We start from the raw sequence: 23,968 nt of genomic DNA on the forward strand, positions 1-23,968 counted from the left end.
ATCAGCCAGGATTTCGGTTCTTCCTGTCTCCAACCAGTCCTTGGGAGTGCCCGCTCCATTTTCGTAAGAGAGTGATTCTGTGCATTTAGAGTGCTTGACAAAATTGTTTCTCTCCATTCCTCATGGGTGTTGCGAGTAAGAAAATATTGAGCTCTGATTTATATTTTGACTCACCATCACAAGAAAGGTATGATCCAGAGGCAAATAAACGTACACAGACAAATGTTTTCCCTTATGCAATCTTAGGGAGCATTATTTTCACCTATGAACTCAGGTAGCAGTTTTGAGCAAAAACCATTACCTTTCAAATAGACTTTCCTCAGCTTTTCAGTGAAGCTTGTTCCATTTAATTTACCAGCAACCTTCTGTAATCTTAATCAGTAGTGTTACCTTGCTAGTGACTGTTACCTGTGTACCCCTAGTAAAAGCTATGGATAACCTACATTTCTTTTAACAATATGCTTACAGAATGTCGTCCACTGTTTAAAAAAAAAAAATACAGTAGACATGTTTTAATCCTAAAGTTGTCTTCAACCTTATCCCCCAAATTTAGTCAGCTTAAAACTATGATTCAGAGAGAGCCTCTCCATTCTGTCATAAATATTTTACTCAACTACTTTCCAGAATCTCATAGCCTAGCTTCTGTATTCTACAGCCTTCTCTTCTAAATGGTGTTAAATATCATAACATTTTTGCCTCAAAAAAATCAAGAGGCTTTCTTTAGCATTCTCTGCTGGTACAAAGAGTGAAATGGTGATGAGGGTTGGGGGACAGGGTAGGGTGAGAGAGCTGTGTGCCTGGGGAGTAAAGTATAAGATACTTTCACTGAAGGAAAGATTTTTGCTTCTTAAGATTTCATATTAGACTATACATTACATAGCTCCACTGAAAGTTTTTCCTTCTCCAGTGTATCTGAGGTTTTAAGTTTCTGGATTTATTATGGCACCCAGTAGCAAAGCTGGAGTCAAGTGTTTTCAAGGCTTCCATTAGAAATTCCTTTTTCAGAGTTTATTGCTTGACTGTTTCCAATTATATGAGGGAAACTTGGCACATAGGTTGTTGAACTGGATTACTTTTTTCAACATAAAATCTAATTTATTTCAGTTTGTTTTTAATCTAGAGATGGGTCAACAACTCTTCCAATAGTTTTAGAAGATTTGATCATAAGTCTAAATAATAGGTCTATAAAAAAACAAGAGAAAGAAAAGAAACTGCATTTTCCAACTTAATTGTCCAAGGTTTTTTGCAAAATCCTTGTTGAAAAATTTGAGAAATTTATTTTTACAAAGCACATAATTAGACTGCTTGATATCTGTTTGCAGATCATTTCACCATGTGTAATGCAGCATGTATGAATTGTTGCATGACTGTCAGAGTTCATCTGAATGTTTTTTACCATGGATCGTTCTTTTTGTTAGAATGTTGTCATCCTGAAGATGTGATGTTCCCATCACAGTGCATGAAAGAGAGCAAGAAAGTATGGCGTGGCAGTCACTTAAAATACTGCTTATAAAATTAACTCCATCTCTGTTCTTCAAAGGAAACCAACCTGAGGACCTCCTCCTAGTACAGAGGTGTAGGACAAGCCTCTAAGCACCGACTCTAGCCCCCTCTTGCCTCCATCATCCTCACAATCCTTGTCAGCTTCTTCTGACATTCCTTTCCCTTCTTTCCCTCTCAATCTCCCCCTGTATTTTTTTTTATCATATTTCATTGGCCTATGAAAGATGTTGAGTCAATTGTCAGGCTTGAGACAATTTTCCATTGTATGTCTTCCTACAGGCCAGGTCACACTTATCACATTGTTGATTTTGATCTTCTATTTAGGACTTTCAGCTAAGCAGCCAGCCTCTTCTTCCCACCATGACCCTCAAAAATGTCTAATCATAGGGGCACCTGGGTGGCACAGTCAGTTAAGCACCCAACTCTTGGTTTCAGCTCAAGTTGTGATCTCAGGTTTATGAGATTGAGATTGAGCCTGTGTTGGGCTCCACGCTCAGCTCAGAATCCTCTTCAAGTTCTCTCTCCCTAAGCCTCTCCCACTTGTATGCTCTTTTTCTCTCTCTCTCTCAAATAAATAAATCATTGTTAAAAATCTAATCATAACAATGACTCTTACAGATAAAGCCCCTAAAAACTGACACTTGAAAATAATCATTAAAGACTTGCAGGTGTTGCAAGTGTACTCTTAAGCAAATTGACTTTTTATTTAAAGGACCACATTATTATTGTTGTTTTCTAACTCTACTAAAGTTGCATTTGTGTCCACCTGTTGGGCATTATTAGCATAAGATACGAAGTCACTTTTCTTGGCAATATTTTGAGAAGTTTAATCTTCAAGGAGGTTAGGAAAATATTCAGGTAAACATCCACCACTTAAAACACACTAAAAAGTTTTTGAAAGATGTTTACCATCCTTTGCCTTACAGAGAAAATTCAAAATTAAAACCTATTATTTCTATAACCTTGTGTGGCTGAATGAGTTATTGGTGCTTAATTCTTTGTTTTTATCGTTAAGTAATTGTTACTCAAACATATATAAATGTATATATATTTTTCTTGAAAATACTAAATGTTTAAAAACAAGAAAATATCGGAGATGACTGAAAATGTAAGAAGAGATTTGAAATTATTTGAATAGTTCAATCCTTCCATATCAATAACTGTCAGTCACCATTGAGTGGTCAAACCAAGTAATTCTGGAGAAAACAGATTGTTATATTTTGGTTTCTAATTATGAAAAAGTGAATATCTTCTTTATTTGATTTATGTAAAATATGTTTTCCCTTCATATTATAATATTTTTAGTGAATAAAGAGCATGCTATGAGGAAGAATAGAGAGTGTACTGCAGAATGTGTGCTCAGAACTACTAGATAACGTGTTTTAGACACATAATTATTTTAACATTGTGTTAAGACTGTATCCTGGGTAAGATCCAGGTTCTTGGACTTGTTTATCTTCTGTGTGAGGACAACTAACTGTCCGATGCCAAAATACAATGAACTTTCAAATATCAAAGAGGAAAATTAAGTATTTCAAGTCCTCAGCTGGTTTACAGATGTGTGAGCTTTGTAGTCCATTTTCTGGTTCCAGTAGGGCATTGTGACAATTTTTCCAATATGTGTACACTAGATAAGTTTTGGAAGTAAAATTACTTACTTTAAATCCTGAAATAATTTTCTGAATTTAAAATTTTTTATGTTTTTTTTTTAAGGAAATGAAGTTTTAAAACCGAGCTTCACAATTTCTAAAATACTTTTTTGAATGTAAAACGTATTAAATTAAGGAGTCTTTCTCTGTCAGGAAAGTAAATGCCTTTTGAAAACGGGTATTCATTTAGATCTGTGATTAACCTTTAACAAGATCTTCCTGTTAAATTCTACATTTGCTTTAATCTCAGTAGGAAAAATACAAACTAGTATTGCAGCATATAGAGTTTCTATATACCCTGTGGACGTTAAATGATCTCTTAAAGCTAAAGGCACATCTGCAACATATTTAAATGCCAGCTTTGGGCATTATTAGTATAAAATGCTAAGTCACTTTTTTGGGAAATATTTTGAAAAGTTGAAACTCCAGGAGGAAACTCCAATAAATGGTAATCTTATGATACCATTTGTTTCGAGGGAGTGGTAGGAAGATGAGTGGCTGTCTTGCATATTTTTCTCTTAGGGAAAAGTAGTATGATCGTCCTTAAAATAAGTATGAAGTTTGGGGGTGGAACCATTACTGTGCTATAGACTGATGTCCTTTAACTCTTTCAGGACGCTGTAAAATGGTTTTAAGTGCATATTGTAAGTTGTTATAGGGGTGATACAAGTCATCAAATTTGAATCTCCCTTCAAACTCTGAGAATATATGAGTTTAACAAAGTTCAAGAACAGTGAGTTGTTGGCATTAAGTAATCTATCCTAAGTGTATAGTAAACTAAAAACCTTGGTGATTGATATGCAAGTGTATAAATTTTTCCTAGGTAATGTTTCAATGAAAAATTGTGATTCCACCACAGATTTTTTTCCTTTTGCCTTGCATTTTTTACTTTGTCTCTTTTTTTCTTAAACACATCGTTGAAGGTCAAACATTCGGGACAATGTAGAAATGATTAAGCTTCATAAACAACTAGTGGAGAAAAGCAACGCTCTTTCAGTAATGGAAGGAAAATTTATTCAGCTTCAAGAGGTAATGTGATCATTTATTTTATTATGGTGATGCATAGATACAAATGTATCTATGTGTATACCTAGTATATACAGAGATATACTATCAAAGATAGTGTTTAAGTTGTATTTTTTAAATAGAATGGTCCTAACACTAGAAAGTTATTTTTAAAGATGCTCTTTTTATTCTTAAATGTGTATAACTTCATATGTTATTTGTAATTTATAACTTAATAACTAAAGAAATAACTGCTTGGACTTTTCTTAAATACCTGTCTTCTTAAAATAATAGACATCATAAATTATTTCATGCCAAGAAAATGTATTTTTGACTCCTTTTATCTGTAATTATATGGGCACATAGCACTGAAGGTTTAAATGTATTTGCATCTGTCTTCAGTTATAAGCACTTATGAGATATCCAAGATAGACCAACTTATAAATACATCAGTAATCAGGTTTTGTTCAATCTTTCTTTGGTGTGGTGTTTTGTTTTGTCACTATCTACCATTATCACAAAATATTTGAGTGCCCATCATGTCAGCTATCAGTCTACTTATTTTAGATCTTAACCATTTTTGTTGACAATACTCAGGACTCTTCATCCCCATGGCTGCCTTAGGATTGTGGCCCCACAGAAATATGCCATCAGAAGGCTCCTATTTATTGGCACTGCATAATTAACATAGATTCTGGAATTAATGAACTCCAAAACATTCCAGATGAGAATTCATATTAAGCAGTACTTTCCTTAAAGTACTGAGACAAGGAAAGCAGTAAATTGATGGGCAGCATAGGGTGATCTGAAGCTTAAATTTACTATTGAATTAGATAAATATTTTTAAAATGTGTTTTGGTTAGTGTTTTCCCTCCTGCATGAACCTCCTTAAATGTGAAGTAGTAACTGCCTTCCATATAAATATGAGGGTTTATGAAAGAGAGAAGATGAATTGGAGAGTAGAGACGATAGCACTATCTGCCCAAAGATAGAAGAGGGAGATTAAGAAAACACAGAGCTGAGGGCCATTTCTAACATTGAGAATTAGGAAAGGAAATAAAGACTGAGCTTACATTCTTTTGTCACTTTCACCTTTTTGACTTCCATTTAACAGTGCTGCCAAGTATTTGTTCAAATACCAACTATGACAAGCGACTGCAATAGCACAGGTTCCTCTTGGGATTTGGTATTGCGTAAAGAAAGATTTGAAAAGTTCAGACCAACAGCTTTAGCAAATGAGGCAGGAGGCCCAGGAAAAGCTGGTTAAAGATAGCATGCTATAATATAATCCAAGATTAACAAAAACTGGACTCCAGTTACTCAGTAGCAATGTTTCTTTTAAATGATTGGAGAGGGCAGCCTGGGTGGCTCAACGGTTTAGTGCTGCCTTCAGCCCAGGGTATGATCCTGGAGACCCGGGATTGAGTCCCATGTCGGGCTCCCTGCATGGAGCCTGCTTCTCCCTCTGCCTGTGTCTGTGCCTCTCTCTGTGTCTCTCGTGAATAAATAAATAAAATCTTTTAAAAAAATAAAAAATAAATGATTGGAGAACTTCTGTAGAATGTTAAGGGATATTAATTAGCAGATGAGCCATTTCATGTTATGGTCTTTTGGTCTCTCTGGAAAGACTTTAATATGATCATCTTTTTATTTATTAAAAAAAGTATTGGCATTTAAGAATATAAATTTGAATCTAAAACATTCATAAATGCCATTTTAAAAATTAAGGAATTGGGATGCCTAGCTGGTTCGGTCGTTGGAGCATGCTACCCTTGATCTCAGAGTAGTGAGTTCAAGCCCCATATTGGGCATAGAGATTACTTATAAATAAATAGATAGATAGATAGATAGATAGATAGATAGATAGATAGACAAAATTTTGTTTCTAAAAATTAAGACGACTTTAGTAATTATTTTTACTGAATTGAAAATTTCAATCTAGTTGTATTAAAACAACCCTCTCTTAGGCTGTTTATGTGCTGTGGTGACAAATCCTTTCAAGTTTGATTATCTATGGTTAACATTTATTTTGACCCATGTGGCAGCATTCTTAGCATGTCCAACCATTGTAACCACAGCAGAAAGGAAAAAAATTGCTAAAACTAATTTACTCACCGGTCGCTAATCAACCAGTCAAAAACGAGGAGGAAATAAAGGACAAAACGTTTTCTTTATGTGACTCTGTGCTAAGATAACCCTATATTTTTTTCCTAATTATACACTTAGGTCAATAGTGTCTCCATGGACAAGTAGCACATATATATTGTTTATGAGGTGAAGAATAATCTGTATATTGTGAACTTTAGGAGTAAATTCACTTACAAAATTGTAATTACTTACTAAACACAGAATCCAAAAATAATTTTGAAAAGATTTTCTTTTTGTTTTTTAGAAGCAAAGAAGACTCCGGATCAGCCATGATGCCTTGATGGCAAACGGAGATGAGCTAAATATGCAACTCAAAGAGCAACGTTTAAAATGCTGCAGTCTTGAGAAACAATTACATTCCATGACATTTTCTGAAAGAAAAATAGAAGAGGTAAGCTCCCAAGAGTTTATTAGCCATTCCTTGTATTAAAACTTCTCTGTCACTGTTTCAATAAAGTAAAATAGAGACATTTTAAAAATATGTTTACTTGAAGATCCTAAACTACATACATGGTGCTTTGAGCACAGCAAATATAGTCATGCCAACTCAGTGCCTAAAAATACTTGCAAATGTGCTGATACCCACTGTTTACCTAATGGATTGACTCTTGAGGAAAAAGAAAACACGACTTCCCAGTGGAACTTAACTTTCTCTGCCTCAACATCTGATTAGCCATTTGAGATACCAAGACCACGTTAGAGGACACATCTGTTTCTGAGGAGAGGGATAGTCTGTCGTGCAACATCAGCAATTTTGTGAAATTATTTCATTTTATTTCTAGGAAGTTATTTGAAAACTCATCTTTCTATTCTCGTTGCTACTCATGTCTCCAAGCTAGCACAGTCTCTTCCTGTAGTCTGTTAAACTTGTCCTGAAAGAGAATGGCAATGAAATAAATAAGATGCCTACATTCTGCTCTTATCTTGAAAGAATCCTTACTGTGTCTCAAACTAGCATCAAAAGAGAATTACGAACATAGAAATGAATTTTGAGAGTCTCTCACCCACAGGAAAACATTGTAACTACAAAATATACTGGTGAATAAAACTTAGACATGAATGCTAGAAATAAATACAGAAAGCTACTTTTTAGTTGTAAAGCTATAATGATTATCCTGAGTTTATTTCTAAAAATATTCATTAGGGTAAAACAGGATATATGATTCATTAGATGTGCTACTGATTCTTTGTACATTCATTGCACATTAGATGGCTAGCAAACATAAAAAATTGTGTCTTGAGAGTAAATTGTGATTGACAAGATTTGTTTGAGCCGTGAACCAAAAGAAAAGTTAATCCTTTTATTTTTTATGGGCCAATTGGAAATTAATACAAAATGAATGTAATGATAGAATTCATCAGGGAGGAAAGTAAAAAATATTATGTTTCTCAGACTTCATAGCAAACTTTTAACACATTCTTTATTGAGATTTGACACATGTCACCATAAAGCAATGCATACATTTCTGCTAAATTAAAACAGAAATATTAATTTCATGTTTACTTAACAACTTGGAAAAAATCAATGCTAAATTAAATACAGAAAATATAAGTTGACTAGTTAGCAACTGCAATTTAGAAATAAAGATGGAAACATGTTAGCCTCCCCTCATGTTATTTTACCCCCGTGTGGTTTTATTTGATAATCACCTAATGTGTCATTTTCTTTTCATTTTAGCTGCAGGATAGAATTAATGATTTAGAAAAGGAACGGGAACTTTTAAAGGAAAACTATGATAAACTTTATAACAGGTAAATCATGAATACATGCGTTTTCTCATTCCCTTGTTTGAGATCTTTTATATCAAAGCAGTAGATGTCAGAATGTCTAATAGTGATTAAAAAATTAGCAATGAATGATTGCAAGAAATATATATATATAATTTAATGTAATATATATACACATATATATTAAAATAAAAATAGCTTTTTTTAGGTATAGGTAAGAAATTGTTTAAGCCGAGCAGTAGACTCTTACTAGAAAATCATATCACTTTGTTGCTATTACCATTTATTGAATATAAACTGTAAGCAAGCAGGCTATGCTAAATACTCTTCATACATTATTATAAATTTCTCATAACAACCAGGAAATGTAGGTATTGTAAATGCCCATTTTGCAATGAAAACAAAACAGAATTAAGTCACTTCTCTACATTCATAAAGCTGTGTAGTGATAAAACTTGGATTTGTGCATCTTCTGGTCTCTCCAAGCCCTGGTCTCTTCCCTGGACTACCCAGCTTATTAGCTGAGAGTGATTCTCTTGGTGGAAAACAAACGTGTGCACTTAAAATTGTCTCTGTTCCTTATAAAGAGAAAATATCTTTCTCTCAAGATAAATTGTTTTAAGTTTATTTGTATAAGTAATCTTTACACCCAACGTGGGGCTGAAACTCATGACCCTGAGATCAAGAGTTGCAGGCTCTTCCAACTAGCAGCCAGGTGTACCCCCTCATATAAAATTTGAAAGAGCTAGTTCAGTTTTGTTTTTTAATCAACCTCATAGTGATGGTATTTTAAAAATTAATCCCTTCTGATAATGTTAGAAACAAAATTCTATACCACAGCTAAGCTTATTAGTTAAGCAGTACAGATATCTGTGTGTCTGTATATGTGTGTATTTTTAAGTCTTTTCAGTATATGGTAACTGATGAAGGATAAATACAGGTTCATATGAAAGTAAATTTAATATAAATATTGGAAGGTATATGTTATAGTTAATATTCAACAGTTGGCCCTATTGAGTGTATTCTGAAACATCAGAAAGTAGCCATCTGACACACAGATACACCTCTTAACTTTTTAACTGTATGTTTTGGATGTTTTATAAACTAAAGGTACATTTTGTAAATTAATCAAATCATACCTAAAGAGTGTGGTGATAAGGCTTTTAGTTATTTTTACTTTGAAAAGATACCTAGATTATTGTTAGGCGTCATTCCAGTGGCATAGATCATCTGTTTACCTACTAGTGTTGATTATCTTTGCATAGTGGCTCATTACATTAAAAGTTATCGATAGCAGATTCAGACATCAGTTATAAAATAATACCTGGGGCTCTCTCTCTCAAGGGTAGACTGGCTAAAAATCTTTATGTGGGATCTACCTTGGACCCCTTCCAGATCATTTGGCCCTATTGCTTTGTTCTGGCCTTTCTCTCATCAGCCCTGATTAATTTTACTTAAAGCATTTATTATGCCTCCTCTTTTACATTTACATTTCTGTAGAAAAATACAGGGTTTATATTGCTATATATCTAAATATTTAATAGTTCTGTGTTTGAAAATTCCAAATTTCAGTATATATAGATGACACAACTGCTGCATTATAGGGCAGAGAATAGTGCTATCCCCATATTTTAGAAATGTGAAAACTGAGACTGAAGAAAAATTGAGAGACTTGTATAGAGTCACACAGCATTGCTGAGACTCCAATGTAGTACCCAAACCCCATTCTTTTGACTCTGAAATTGAATTTTTCCCCCTGTTCTTCATTATCTCTCTGATTTTATTGCATTAGAAAACTGATCCTGTGGAAGGGAAATGTTCGTGCAATGATAGAACTACTAAGCATTCAGAAATTGTTATTGATTTATATTTATCCTCAACATCTTGTAACTTCAAATAATTTAACATGGTCTTAATACAAGAAAATAAGTGCCATTTGGCCATTACTTATACATTTTCTACTTCCCAATTTGAAGATTTACTGAACATACCTTCTGGGAATAAAAAACATTAAACTTAGCTGGGAATAATGCATAAATGGAATTTTGAGGGAGAGATGTTTTTCTCGTATTTACTTTATCACCGTGAAACTTTATCTCTCCATATTAGTAGATGATCTGAGAGTGTAAATCTGACTTTGAAGGGTTTTTTTTTTTTTGAAGGGTTTTTTTTTTAATGTTTTATGCTTGAGCTACATTTTTTTCTTGTCACATTAAAAACAGACTTCATTATGCAGCTTGCACTTGAATTTTGTGTGAGATATATGGAAGTAAATGTGTGTAATGGGTGTCAAAACACTTTGTATCAAAAAAAAGAATTAATGTCACTTAAGCACAAAACCCAGCAAGCACACATGATAGCAAATAGAACTATAAAATTCTCTAGTACAAATTTTTAATATATATTATGTTTTCAGAAGCAGAATTAGAGACACTTCCACAAAAATCATTGTTGCCCTTAAGATTTTTTACAGCTTTTGTGTTTCGTGGTTCTGTTATTCATCATTGCCAACATCTAGTGCTCATCAAAAACTAAATAAATTTACTCCCTGTTTGGTTAGTCATGGTGATAGCATGTTTTTTAAAGGAGAGCATTTGTTTGTTATTCAAAATTGGCTAGTTTTCAGGAGAAAAATATGATTTGCAGATTACATTCTCATCTTCCTTTTCCAAATGAAATTTTGAATGTGTTTATTACTTGACATATGACATATTAGGGAATCATCTGGTAAAATAAAACCCTCATGTTAGTATTTGGTATGAGCTTGTTTTAATATGAGAGAACATTTTTGATATGATGCCAAGAAATAAGTATAACTTTAAGAAATATTCCATTTAAAAATTCAGAATAAACTTTTTGCAATGAAATTTGTGTGGTCAGAGAGAAACTTTATACTACAGTATTGTAAAGCTGTGTCCCATTTTTGAAGTTAGTATATATATCTAGTTTTAGCATGGTGTAACTGATGAATACAATAGTCCTTCTACTATTGTATATATGAATAACCTGGAAAACAGCAAAATATAGGTTTCACTACCCCTTTGAAACCTCCATCCCCCAGCCTCCCACTACCATCCAATTCAGATTTAGTTAATTTGAGATAGGATCCAGAGAATCTGTGAGAAGTGATTTTAAGGTATTACTCCTAAGAGGCACTAATACCTACTTTAAAAAAAAAAAAGAAGAAAAAAAAAAGAGTTGGTTAGTTCTTGGAGATGGTGTTAACCGTTTTAAGAATCGGTTTTTACAATAGTAGTAGTCGTCTAATATCCAAAATTTAATGGAGCACTGCTGACCACTCACAGACTCTCTGGGCTCCATTTCTGTAAAGTGAGCACCTGTCCCCTACAATCTTCTAGGAATCATGAAAGCTCATGTGATCAAATACAAGCATTTTGTGCTTCCGAGAAATCAAACTGAGTACAGTTGGAGCATCATTTTCTTTCAGCAAGTGAAATATCCCTATGTAAATACGTATTTAATTTCCATTAGGTCTAAACTAAAGTACCTATGGATTTCTTTGTGGATGACTTAGAGCTTATTCTTCCCTCTCTCATACATTAGGATGCCCTTAAACATTGGAATATATGAAATTTCTTCTGTAAGAAAAAAGGCCTTAGGGTGGAGATTAATTTTTCAGCTCTTATTTCTATCTGATCATGTTGTTGATCAACGTTGTGTATGTTGACCCATGACTGCCAGTGGACATGCCAGTGACCACAGGCACCAATGGGCATTCGACTATAGATTGACATTTTCTCACTTCTGCAATAGAATGTGACAATGAAATGTGCACACAGACCAACTATGATCCCCCCTCACTTGTCACTATAGGCAATATACAAAAACATTTTCATGAATAAAAGTTTCTCAAAGACTGTTCTCATATGCAGATTTAATCATGTACACAGCCTTTACAAAGAAAATGGAGCCAGATGTGGTTCACCATTTATAGTTACACAGATGGCTCCAAGCATAGAGGAATACAGTAAATTCAAAAGGAATTCCTCATGAAACTCCAGTGGAATGTAATCCTAAATTTAGAGGGAAAATAGCAGTGGACTAAATTCAGATTGACTTATGCTGATTTACACTAGTATTTTGTGGGTTTGGAGAAACCAGGCTGCTAAATTGTTCTTAATTTAAACACATACAGCTTCTGATGTTTCTGCCAGATTAACTGTTGGTGATCTTTTTGCTGGTACTAATGCTATTGGAACACTACTGTTTCTAATTTTTGGCGTCTGATATAATGTATAATTGTGCCTATTTCATCATGCTAATTTTTTTTCCGGGTAGTACATGTTTTTAATAATACAAGACACACACACACACACGTGTTTGGTTTACATAATTTGACCAGACATAGAAATTGTTTGTTCTTTATTTTTAAAAAATGAAAATGTAAATGTAAAGGAATATTCTTTAATATTTAAAGTACATGCTTTGTTTGGATATCATTTAAGTCTAGATAATCATACCACTGATAAAATTAGCTTAAAAGACTGGTATATAGGTCCATGTGTTTCTTAAGATTCCATATGTGAAATGAGAACATTGATAGAAGAAACAGAGACCATATTTAGAGAAACTTCTAGAATTCCATTTATTTTTAAGCTCATATTATTTTAAATGCAATAAAAACATTCAAAATGTAAAATAGACACACAATTCTGTTCCTTTGAAAGCCATGCCTCTCAGAAAAGTATCTCTTTTAGAATAAAAACTCAAGACTAGCTGAGAGCAACATTAAGGGCAATTTTCAAAAACAAGTTTTTCTTCTATTTGCATCATTACAAAACCAGATTTTATGAGTTCTTATTTCATTTACTAGGTTTAAAATAAGGAGAAGAGTCAAAGCTGCTGATAATTATTCAATCATATCAAGCTTCACAGATAATAGTTTTCTGCTGAGATACAGATCGAGATCAGTTTTTCCAAAACCTGGCTATCACCTGGGGAAGTTTTATAAAACTATGAATTCCCGGGCCCCAGATCCTTCATTTTTCTCTCCCTCTGAGGGTTTTTAGTGCAACAGTCTAGCACTAGTGTTTAGTTTATCGGCATTCGGGAACCACTGGTGCAAATGAATGCTGAGATTTTGTCATTAGTAGATTGTAACAAGAGTTTAAACTGTTGTGCTTCTACTAAGGAATAACATTTCTGTCTTCATCATTCTTACCGGGGTGTTCTCACTGGGTTTTCTTCACAGTTGTGTTACAAGTAAAACTTCATTCTTAGCTTGTTATTGCTGTGTGTGTTGTGTTAGGACAAAAACTACATTATCACTAATTCTTAATAGCAGAATTACTGTCTCATAGTTCACTGTGCTAGCACTTCATGGCCGGAATTCTGTGAATGTGTATTATTAAGCACAGACTCGGTAAAAGTTTCAGGTTCTAGAAGTGAAGATCAGGTGGCGAGCCTGTTTTCTCTGTTTGAAGAGGGTTTGTATGTGGGAGAGCAGAGTTTTATCCGAAGCCGATGGCTGAGGTTTGGAATTGCAGATTCCTCTAGAGTATGTACAGTATCTGAATTCCTTTACTAGTCCCACAAAAGCTGCACACTGCCAACTTTTCTGACTGTAGAGCTCTAAATTAAGGCCAGTTCCTTTGCTCATCCCACAAACCCTTTCATGTTTCCTAACCGCAGCCTGAGAAAGGCGCCTTGGTTTCAACAGCAGCAGACCAGCATATGTTTACTTAATTCCTAAGACATGATGACAGTGGTCTCTGTGCCACTAAAAGCTTTTCTCTTTGGTATTTTCGGTTGAAGCCGATTTCCAGGCTCTCCTTGCATGTCACGTGTGTTTTTGCAGTGCCTTCAGTGCTGCCCACGAAGAGCAATGGAAGTTAAAGGAACAGCAGCTGAAAGTACAGATCGCTCAACTCGAGACTGCCTTAAAATCTGACCTAACAGACAAAACTGAAATCCTTGACAGATTCAAAACCGAAAGAGGTACATATAAAACGACTACTGACTTATTCATTTCAGACATCTGTGTTACTCATTGTTATTCACTGACTCAGTCAGCACTGATTGTGGCGCCTACTGTTTTGCCAGGCACCGTGCTACATATGGGGGACATATCTTGTATTAATGGCCATCCATGTTCGTGAGTTTATTGGTCACTCAAAATTTCCATTTACTCAACCTACCTTATATGCCAAAGGAGTTTGTTTGTTTGTTTTCCTCATCAGTGATACTTTTTATTCAGGTTGTCTTTCGTTTTTTGTTTTGTTTTGTTTCCTAAATGTCGAGCCTTTCTGTATTCAGCAGTCAATGAGCATTTACTGAGCTACCAGGATATGTTAGGCAGTGTTCAAAGTTCAGGGGGATACAGCAATGAACCAAACAGAGGCGTTGCCCTCATGCAACATAAATTCAATGGGGAGAAACTGAAAATAATTAAATATGCAACGTGTCAGGTGGTGGCAAGTGCAGTGGGAATAAAAAAGCGGGGTAAGATGATAGAGTAGCAGAAGTAGCTTGCTAGTTTTGATACGTCGAACAGGGAAGATCTCTGATAATGAGATATCTAAATCTACCCTATGACAGTGAACTTAAATACCAGGAAGACTTGTCAAGATATCCCTGCTAAAATAATAATCATTAATAAGTTTTGTATACAAGTCACAGATCTCACCCTTCTCATCTCATGGAAACAAAATAATTATAGAGTAGATGTCTGACTTACTAGATTATACACACAAATGCACAACAGAGGAATTGAATTATTTGCGTCAAATGTTGTATCTGTTGCTCATCTACTACATAAACCAAGTGATGTGATAACGTTGCTTCTTTTGAACATTTGCAGTTGTGTTGCATGAGAGCATTTCAAAGTTTAATGCAGGCTTAGTTAAAAAATACATTTCTACTTAGCACTCTATTTAGATAACAATGCCATATTTTATTAACTATAAGAGATATTTTTTCTCTTTTGACATCTCTGAAATTGGTATACATCTTATAAATGATAACATTTTAAAATTATGGTCTGACCTTTTTTTAATATTTTAAGAAATATGAAATCAGAACACTTATAATCAATGTAGTCTTAATTTCAGTGAAAGACACATTTGCAATATTTATTTACCAAGTGACTGAATTTCGTGAAAAATTATGAATTTTTCTTGGAAATACTGTGAGTAGAATAAAATAGTGGCATGATTTATGACTGGGTGGGCACTTAAAAGTTTTGATGTCAAAGATACATATTTCCTGATTTTTATGTGGTACTTAACAGAGTGCTTTTGTTTAGTAGTTGCTCAGTAAATCCTTGCTGACTGAAGGAAGCAGAATCACTCTATATTCCCTCTCTTTTTGCCAACAACAAATATAAACTCTCCATTCTTAATGGAAGAGAAATGGGGAAAAAAAAAAAAAACAAGACCTGCCTTATTTCTGTGCTTTCTATATATCCCCAAATATTAACTCCAAAATTCTTTATCTCTAAGCATCTGAATTGGTCTCTGGAAAGAAACTCTTAAGGGGATAGAATCTTGGTGGTCTTTTTTAAAAAAAACTATCTATTGCTGAATTAATTTCAAAGGTTCTTTAAAATTATTTTTTTTAATTTTTATTTATTTATGATAGTCACAGAAAGAGAGAGAGGCAGAGACACAGGCAGAGGGAGAAGCAGGCTCCATGCATCGGGAGCCCGATGTGGGATTCGATCCCGGGTCTCCAGGATCGCGCCCTGGACCAAAGGCAGGCACCAAACCGCTGCGCCACCCAGGGATCCCGGTTCTTTTAAATTATTAAAACTGAAGTTGCTAAGTCATTTTAATCCACCATTAATACATTCCTCATTTTTTTTACTTTTTATGTCATGTATACCACTAAAAAAAGTCCAGTAAGCAAACAAGAAAAAAAATTCTAAAAGTCACTCAATCACACAACCCACAAAATAATCATTATTAATATTTTTATGTATATCCTTCCAGAGTTGTTTCTGTATGCACAGATAGTCTTATAATGTGCTTTTTTATTTACTATATTATGAAATCGTTCCTTGAGTATAAATATAAATCCACATCATCATCACCATTTATTAAGTTGTCATAGTTTTCCATGTGAAGATGTACCAAAGATTGTTTAAGTCTTCTGTGGATGAATTTTTAAATAGCTTTAGTTTTTTTTTAAGTATCATAAACATCTTTCTACACAAATATTTACACATTTATTCAGTTGTTTCCTTAAGAAAAATTGCTAGAACTGAATCTTTCTTTTTAGTACAACTGTTATTTATTTTGCTTGACCTCCTGAAATTTATAGATCTAATGATTAAAGTTTGGGGGTTTTTTGTGAAAATGTTACAATAGATTATAAGAAAAATATTACAGCCTTGAATCATTTTTCCCCCAGGGAAATACTAAACAAAAAAAAATTGAAATTGTCTATATAAGGAAATCTTTTAATATTAGAAAGTTCCTTTTTGTATTACAGATTTTTAAATTGTTTCATTTTACTTTGAAGTCTCTTCACACATTTACCTTTTCATGTATCAAGTGTTCTTTGCCAGAAGATGTTTCCCTGGGTTCTTAGAATCATTCATCTAACTGGCAAATTATTTTTAGAGAATACTCACCTCTTTATTCAAGGTACAAATTAGTTTCAGATTGTGTGAATATGTGGGGGAAGGATATGTAAATGCAGTTTGCATTTGGTTAATGCTTAAATTAACTGCATGTGTTTAAAGGCCCTGCTTTTGAAAGTTCCTTTCTATCTTTAGCTGAAATGCATAATTCAGCATAATGCATATGGTTATATTGATCACAGCTGAAGATATTAGCACAAAGGAGCTCTGAAAATTGTTTAGTTGAATTGTTCTCTGCACTCTGCTTGTTAATGGTGTGCTTGAAGAACATAATTTTAAAAGAGTAAAATGTTATCTCATTTGAATAAAATACTGTTTAGCTTAACCTGCTTTTTGTCAAATCATAAGGTAAGGAGGTTATTTTTCATCTTGTACAGGATGCTTTGATTTTTCATATTATAATTCAGCAAGTCTATCTCTTCTTTGAACTATAGCATCTCCGTGCTTTTTAAAGACCCAGGAGTTATATCCCCAATAAACAGTTTGAGAAAGGGAAAATATTGTGGATAATTCTACATAAAATTTAGTAGAAAGAAAGGTACTAGTATCTAGTAATGTCTTTTCCCACTAATAAAATACTTTCCCACTAATAACATCCTACTTTTAAAAATATGAGGGGAAATGGGGACATTGTTGTGGAAACAGAAATCAACAAAGGAAGAAACATTTGAATAAGTTTATTTATACCTACTAGCATATCATTCTCAGGACCCTGCTGTGAAATATTGAGAGAATAGAAAAACTAGAACATAAAACTAGTAATCAAAATATACTTTGGATGAAGTCGTCATGTCCTTTCCCCTTTACCTCAACCTCACAACCCGTAGCACTTCTTGCAGGCCAGAGAAGGAAATTATATCAGCCTCAAGACCTTTGGTTTTACGTTTTTCTTACTGTACTTAACTTTCTTTCTGTTACCTAACCATTCCTATCTAGGTTTTTTAACCTAATCAACATAAAAGAAAGCATTCCACACTCTTACTCTATTCTGTAACTGAAAAAGATGTTTATCTCCTCTACAAATTCATGTTTATAATTAATCCTAATTTTTAGTTTAAAGACAAGTATTTGTCTTCAAAATTTCCAAGTACTGTTCACATTTGGAAATTGTCTCATTTAGGTCACTTAGTATTAGCAACTTATACTTGAGTATAACCTTTTAACCTTTCATCGATAAGATAAAAATGTTTATATATTTGATATTAAAATGTCTCTGCATACCCTAGAGTCACATTTTTTTTTGCTTTTTAGTTTGTCAGGAAATATGTGACATCAAAAATAATCCAAATTTATTCCCTTTCTTCTTAATTGTGTAATTTATGATTTTCACTTACATGTAATATTTATAGCTTGGGAACACAAAGCATTTTAAAAATCAGAAATGTATTTGTGTATTCATGTAAAGAATTCTTGGCAAATGTGTTGGCTTGTTTTTTTTAAGAAAAGGAAACAAAAATGTACAACTTGAATTGAGGACTTTTGATAAACACAAATCTTTGAAAATAGGATGAGATTAGGAGACACTTTGGATGACATGGTTTGGAGTTAGTCTACGGGGAGCCAGAAAGGATACTTGACCCCCCACAGTGAACTGTGTTGAGAGGTATGCTAAAGAACATGAGACTAAAGAATAGATTTGTTAGCTAACTCTTTTTTTTTTCTTTTAAGTTAAACATATGTTTAACGCAGGGAATGAAAAATTAGTCTCTTTATGAATTTACCATCTTTTGTAGCTGTACCCTGTACTCCTACTTGTGAGTCCAGGCAAGTGAGTGCCTGGGCAGACATAACCTATCTATAGTCCTTAACGACAGCTTTGAGTCCATGTCCTACTAATTAACAGTACAAACTCAATGAATAAAGAGCACACATGAATTATTACTGATGCTACCATGCACTAGCTGAGAATCCATTTCTCCTATCTTAACAGATTTGTTCAAAATGTGGTTGATTAAAATGATGGGTTTAGTTAATACCAGAGAAATTAATGTTGTTTTAATAAAAAGACTTTATGCTAAATTGGGAAAAGAAAACTTAAGGAAGTCAATTAAGACACTAAAAGACAAAAATTTTTTTGCATGCCTTTCAGGACCCTTAATAAGTAAGTAAAAATCATAGATTTAGAAACATATTTTCTTAGGTATTTTAGATAGAATGTTCCTTTGAAGTCCCAGAGGCCACAATTTCCTTATATTAATACTGTGAACTTAAGTCTTCAGTTTTTGATAAGCAACTGGATCATATGGTAGACACATGATAGCGTTCATTTGTTCCTCATTCCCTCACTGCCTTTGTCTAGGTGCTAGCACAATTTCCTCTGACCAGAACAATACGTATCAGGAATTATATCAATTTTAAATACGTTCTTATGCCTCATGTTCTCTTACCTTTCTAATTGTGTCAACTTTTTTTCTAAGACCAAAATGAGAAACTCACTCAAGAAAACAGAGAACTACAGTTACAGTATCTGGAACAAAAGCAACAACTTGATGACCTTAAACACCGCATGAAGTTTTACAACCAGGTGAACTATTTTCTTACTTAGGAAATAAACTCCAAATTTTTATCTCAGTATTTTATGCTTGGAGGAAACTGTAGTACAAAGCAAAAGACTTCAAATATATTACTTAATTTCTTAATTCATGGTTATTAGGCAGCTTACATTTCAGGAGGAGATTCTGAATAGTTGGAATGTCTCGTGTACTTAGTTTCTTAATTCATGGTATCAGGCAGCTTATGTTCCATGAGGATAATCTGCATAGTTGGAATGTCTCTTGTACTTTCCATTAATATCTCATTGTGAGCTTTTACTTACTCTATCTTTTGCAGGATAGTGATATTAATGCTGATGAATTGAGTGAAGCTCTCCTACTTATAAAGGTAACTTTCTGAACTTCACCATGAATTTCATGTCTACATATAACTGTTTCAGCATAATGATGACCCTTGTCTGTAACCCTTATACTCAGAGAATGAATTATTCAGGAAAGTGGTCAGGTGACATTTAGTTATAGCATATACATATTTCATAATGACATCAAAATTACATTAAAATAGACCTCAAAAACTCTTATTTAAAGCACTTTCTCCAACTGTAACAAACATTTCACTTTTATACACCTCGCTATAAAACTAATCAGTAATTTTCTGTCCTAAGAGATATTGGTATATACCCTATTACCTTAAATAAAATATTGAATTATAAATATTACCAGAAGATATTTTTCAGGTCTAGGATATTCTGTTATTTATAAGAAGACCTGAGAAAATACATTTTGTTCCCTTTAAATCAACACAGTGTAGCTTTTAATCAATTGAAGAAATAGAAATGTACATGATTCTTCTTTATGTCATGAAGTAATAAACTGTTTTTAGAATTCTCTGTAATTGTTCCAAATGTCTATCCAAATATATTCTCTGTATCAGGATTTTTTAATTCCTGATGGAAAATGGAAATATATCTGTTTTCAATTAATGATTTGTTCCCTGCTATATCTATATTAATTCACATGATTACATTTTAGAAACTCTTATTTCAATAATAAAACATGTTTTTGTTTTAGGCTGAAAAATCACAAAAAAATGGAGACCTTTCCTTCTTAGAGAAAGTAGACAATAAAATTAACAAAGATCTAGAACGCTCCATGAAAGAGCTACAAGCAACTCACGCAGAAACAGTACAAGAACTTGAAAAGACACGAAACATGCTAATTATGCAACATAAAATTAATAAAGATTATCAGGTAATGTGCTGCACTAAGTCGGGAGAATAGGCTTCCTGTGATACACTCCTGGTGATTTACTTTCCAAAGCAGTATTATGTATTATTATCTGTCATAATCTCTTATCGTGCATTACCCACATGCCTGGAATTTGATCTTGTAACTAGGTTCTTAGAGTAAATAGCTTAAAAACAAATAATTTTTTTAAAGTCCTGGTTTTAGAGAAGAAATAGCAGCAATGAATTCACCTTTGCTGGTACTAGCACTTTCTGTAAATGGATTGTAGTTATCCTACACAACCACATGTTATTTTAGCCTTTAACAAACAGGAAAATCACCTCCATGAAAAGGCATCTGGGGTTTTGTTAATTTTACTTCTGATTTATGGACATCGCCAAGCACAATTTTCTAAGCTATAAGCTATTGGAGGTCAGAAAACCATGGTTTACAGTTCCTGATAGCCCCAGGATCTAGGAAATGCTTGAGTCATATTGCTTTAAAAAATGAAAATGGAACTAATCCTAAGTATTGAAACTTGTTATCTCTTATTTTTTAGATGGAAGTTGAAGCAGTGACCCAGAAGATGGAAAATTTGCAGCAAGATTATGAACTCAAAGTGGAACAATATGTTCATCTTCTTGATACCAGAGCTGCACGCATCCAGAAACTAGAAGGTACAGTTCTTTGTCCACAGTACCTAGATGAATGGATTTTACAATAGTTGAAAATGTCATCCAAATCTACATTCACGATTTATTTTTGCTCTATATTTTTCTGATTCATAGCTGTAATTAATAAATTCTCAGAATTTATGGAGTTTTATCAGAAAGATTGGTTTTTATCTGCTTCTTTCCTACTCAAGAATTTTTAGTAATTTTGTTGCTTTCCAGATTCAGTGTTGTAGGCAAGATTTCAAAGTACTTTGTGACATTGTAGACCTAACTTTGTAGACCCCGTTTCTAATTTCTCTTCTAAACAAGCTATGTATCTCATCCAAACAAGTGCGGTTGCTCTTTGTCAGATTCACCTTTCTCAGTCCTACCACGGTACCTTTGCTCCACCTGAGAGCCTCCTTTATGCCCAACATATACCCTTTTACCCTGCTTTGAAATCTACCCAATTGCAATGCACGCCTGTGCCAAGAAGCTGGCTCTGATCATTCATCTACTTGAAATGTCCTTGCAGTGGTTTCCAGACTTTAACAAGTATGAAAATCACATGAGGAGCTTGTTTCAAATGTAGCTTCCTAGGCCCTAGCCCTAGAGATCTGGGGGTCCATGATTCTATATATATTTGGAAATTACTCCGAGCAATTCAGATAGAGGTGCAGGGCTATACTTTGAAAAATACTATGTACTAACTATGTACTAACCATTTTTCCTCCTATGTACTCAAAAAATATTTGTGGGGATTATATTACGTAAGTGTTCTTTACTGTTGGAGTTTTGCATATTCCCTGTGACTGCAATATAAACTCTATGATGCTAAGTACTTTGTCTTTCTTTCAAGTCCCCTGACATACAATGTTTAATTCAAATGATTGATGCCAGCAGTAATTTTACACTCTTAAAAATTACTGAGGATCCCAAAGGCCTCCTTGCTTATATGGGTTATATTTATCATATTAAGAATTAAAAGAGAAATTTTGAAAATATTTATTTTATGTCATGCGAAATTAATAAACCTGTTATATGTTAACATAAGTTACAGTATTTATTTTTTAAAAGCTGTATTTTCCATACCAAAAAATAGTGAGAAGAGTGACATTGTTTTAAATTGTTTTACCTTTTTTTAATTGACGTTTTTGCAAACTTTTTGGTGTATACCTCAATAGAAAACAGCTGGGTTTTTAGACCTGCTTCTGCATTCAATCTGTTATGATATCACACATTATGTAGCCTGGGGAACTCCATTAAACACTTAACTTGTGAAAGAATAAAAACGAAAAAGGCAAGTGACATGTCAGTAGTATTTTAGAAATAGTTTTGACCTCACTAACCTTCAAAGCAGTTGCAGGAACCCTCGGGGTTCCCAGACTACACTTTGAGAACCATGGCTCTAAGTAGAAAGGTTCAATAAATATCTTTATCTGCCTGAACAGAGTTTTCCAAAAGAGCAGTATTTACCTTTTATTTCAAGTAGTACTCAATAAAAATTTGCTTAATAGAATTTTCCTAAATAACAAGGAAGTCACATCGTTTGGGATTTTCATTCCTATTAGTGTTACTAAATCTTCACCAATATAATTCATCTGTCCCTTAAATTCATTCATTCATAAATTCATTCCTTAAACATGCTCAGGTTCTTAATGCCTCCTGAGCAAAGTGCTAGGCAGGGAGGATCCAAATAGGAAAAAAAGCTCAGGTACCACCCTTAAGGAACTTAGATAAAATGGAGCACATAGGACAGGGGCACCTAGGTGGCTCAGTCCATTAAGCATCTGACTTTGGCTGAGTTGTGATCTTATAAGGTCATGGGATCACCCTGCATTGTCATGTGTGTCCTCCCTTCCCCATTCCGCCCCACACCTGGGCTTCACGCTCAGCAAGGAATCTGCTTCTCCCTCTCCCTCTGCTCCTCCCCCTGCTCCTGCTCTGCTGTCTTGAATAAATAAATAAAATATTTTTTTTCAAAAAAGATGGAGCACATAAATGGACAGTTATACTTGACCATGAAGAGTGTGAAGCTAGGAAAATGCAGAACATAACAAGGAAACACTAAGGAGAGAATGCCTATTTAAACCTGAAGATTCAGAGAGGACTCCGCAAAGTAGGTTTGAAATCTTTAAAGATGACAGAATTTGCCACTAAGTAAAAGCAGTGAAAGGCATTCCAGACAGTAGAGGACGCAGTGCTTTTCATTTGCAAATCTGCATGCGTACCCCTGTAGTTGGAACTCATGATTAGTAAAGGAAGGAAAATCTCTCCAGGTAAGGCTGGAAAGAGCCAAATCATGAAGGCCGTGTTGCCACCCTGAAGAGTTTGAGACTTAATAACCTAAAAAAACCACTAAACAATTTTTAAAGTAGGCAGTAATATACCCAGAATTGTATTTTGGAGATTATGCTGTAGTTATTAGAAAGGGTAAATAAGATTTGAAGGAAGGAAGCACTTTGGGTTCCATAATAATCTGAGTAGCAAACACTGGGAATGTAGGTAAGATGGCATTAGTAGACAGAGAATGGACAGGGACAAATTTGGAAAGATTAAAGAGACAATGTTGAATAGTCGTGACTCTATGAAGGTTGGGACAGTAAAGAGAAAGAAAAACTAGAACAATTCTGTGGCAACAAGTTTAAGCAACTGGTTGAATGGTAACACCGGTGCTTGAGATTCAGAGTACAGAAATAACTGGAAGAGAATACTCTACAGTAGCTATATTCTATTTTGGATAAATAGTTTGCTGTAGCTGGGTCCCTCATAGGCAGAGGGCTCAGCAAACCATGAGATGTATGGGTCTGGAATTCAGGAAATAGACTGAATTAAAAATAGAAAGAGGAGAGTCTTTGCATATTGCTAGTAGCAGAAGTCACAAAAGATGGAGATGATCATCCATGAGAATATGAGGGCTAAGAGGATAAAAACAGGACCCCCAGCAAACTATGAAAAAAA

At 34.0% G+C, this 23,968-nt stretch overlaps 1 protein-coding gene across 4 annotated transcripts in view; it reads left to right on the forward strand.

Moving 5' to 3' along the window:
- The window catches only part of RPGRIP1L (RPGRIP1 like), a 94,806-nt gene that overhangs the window by 19,045 nt on the left and 51,793 nt on the right, over nucleotides 1-23,968 (forward strand). For all 4 annotated transcript variants that reach the window (XM_072827044.1, XM_072827047.1, XM_072827045.1 and 1 more), the window contains 8 exons: nucleotides 4,076-4,181; nucleotides 6,550-6,696; nucleotides 7,984-8,057; nucleotides 13,852-13,991; nucleotides 19,053-19,159; nucleotides 19,465-19,515; nucleotides 20,199-20,378; nucleotides 20,914-21,031. In XM_072827044.1, coding sequence (XP_072683145.1) covers nucleotides 4,076-4,181; nucleotides 6,550-6,696; nucleotides 7,984-8,057; nucleotides 13,852-13,991; nucleotides 19,053-19,159; nucleotides 19,465-19,515; nucleotides 20,199-20,378; nucleotides 20,914-21,031 — 923 coding nt within the window. The remainder of the gene's footprint in view (nucleotides 1-4,075; nucleotides 4,182-6,549; nucleotides 6,697-7,983; nucleotides 8,058-13,851; nucleotides 13,992-19,052; nucleotides 19,160-19,464; nucleotides 19,516-20,198; nucleotides 20,379-20,913; nucleotides 21,032-23,968) is intronic.

Source organism: Canis lupus, chromosome 5 (genome assembly GCF_048164855.1).
Source record: "Canis lupus baileyi chromosome 5, mCanLup2.hap1, whole genome shotgun sequence".
Lineage (NCBI taxonomy): Eukaryota > Metazoa > Chordata > Mammalia > Carnivora > Canidae > Canis > Canis lupus.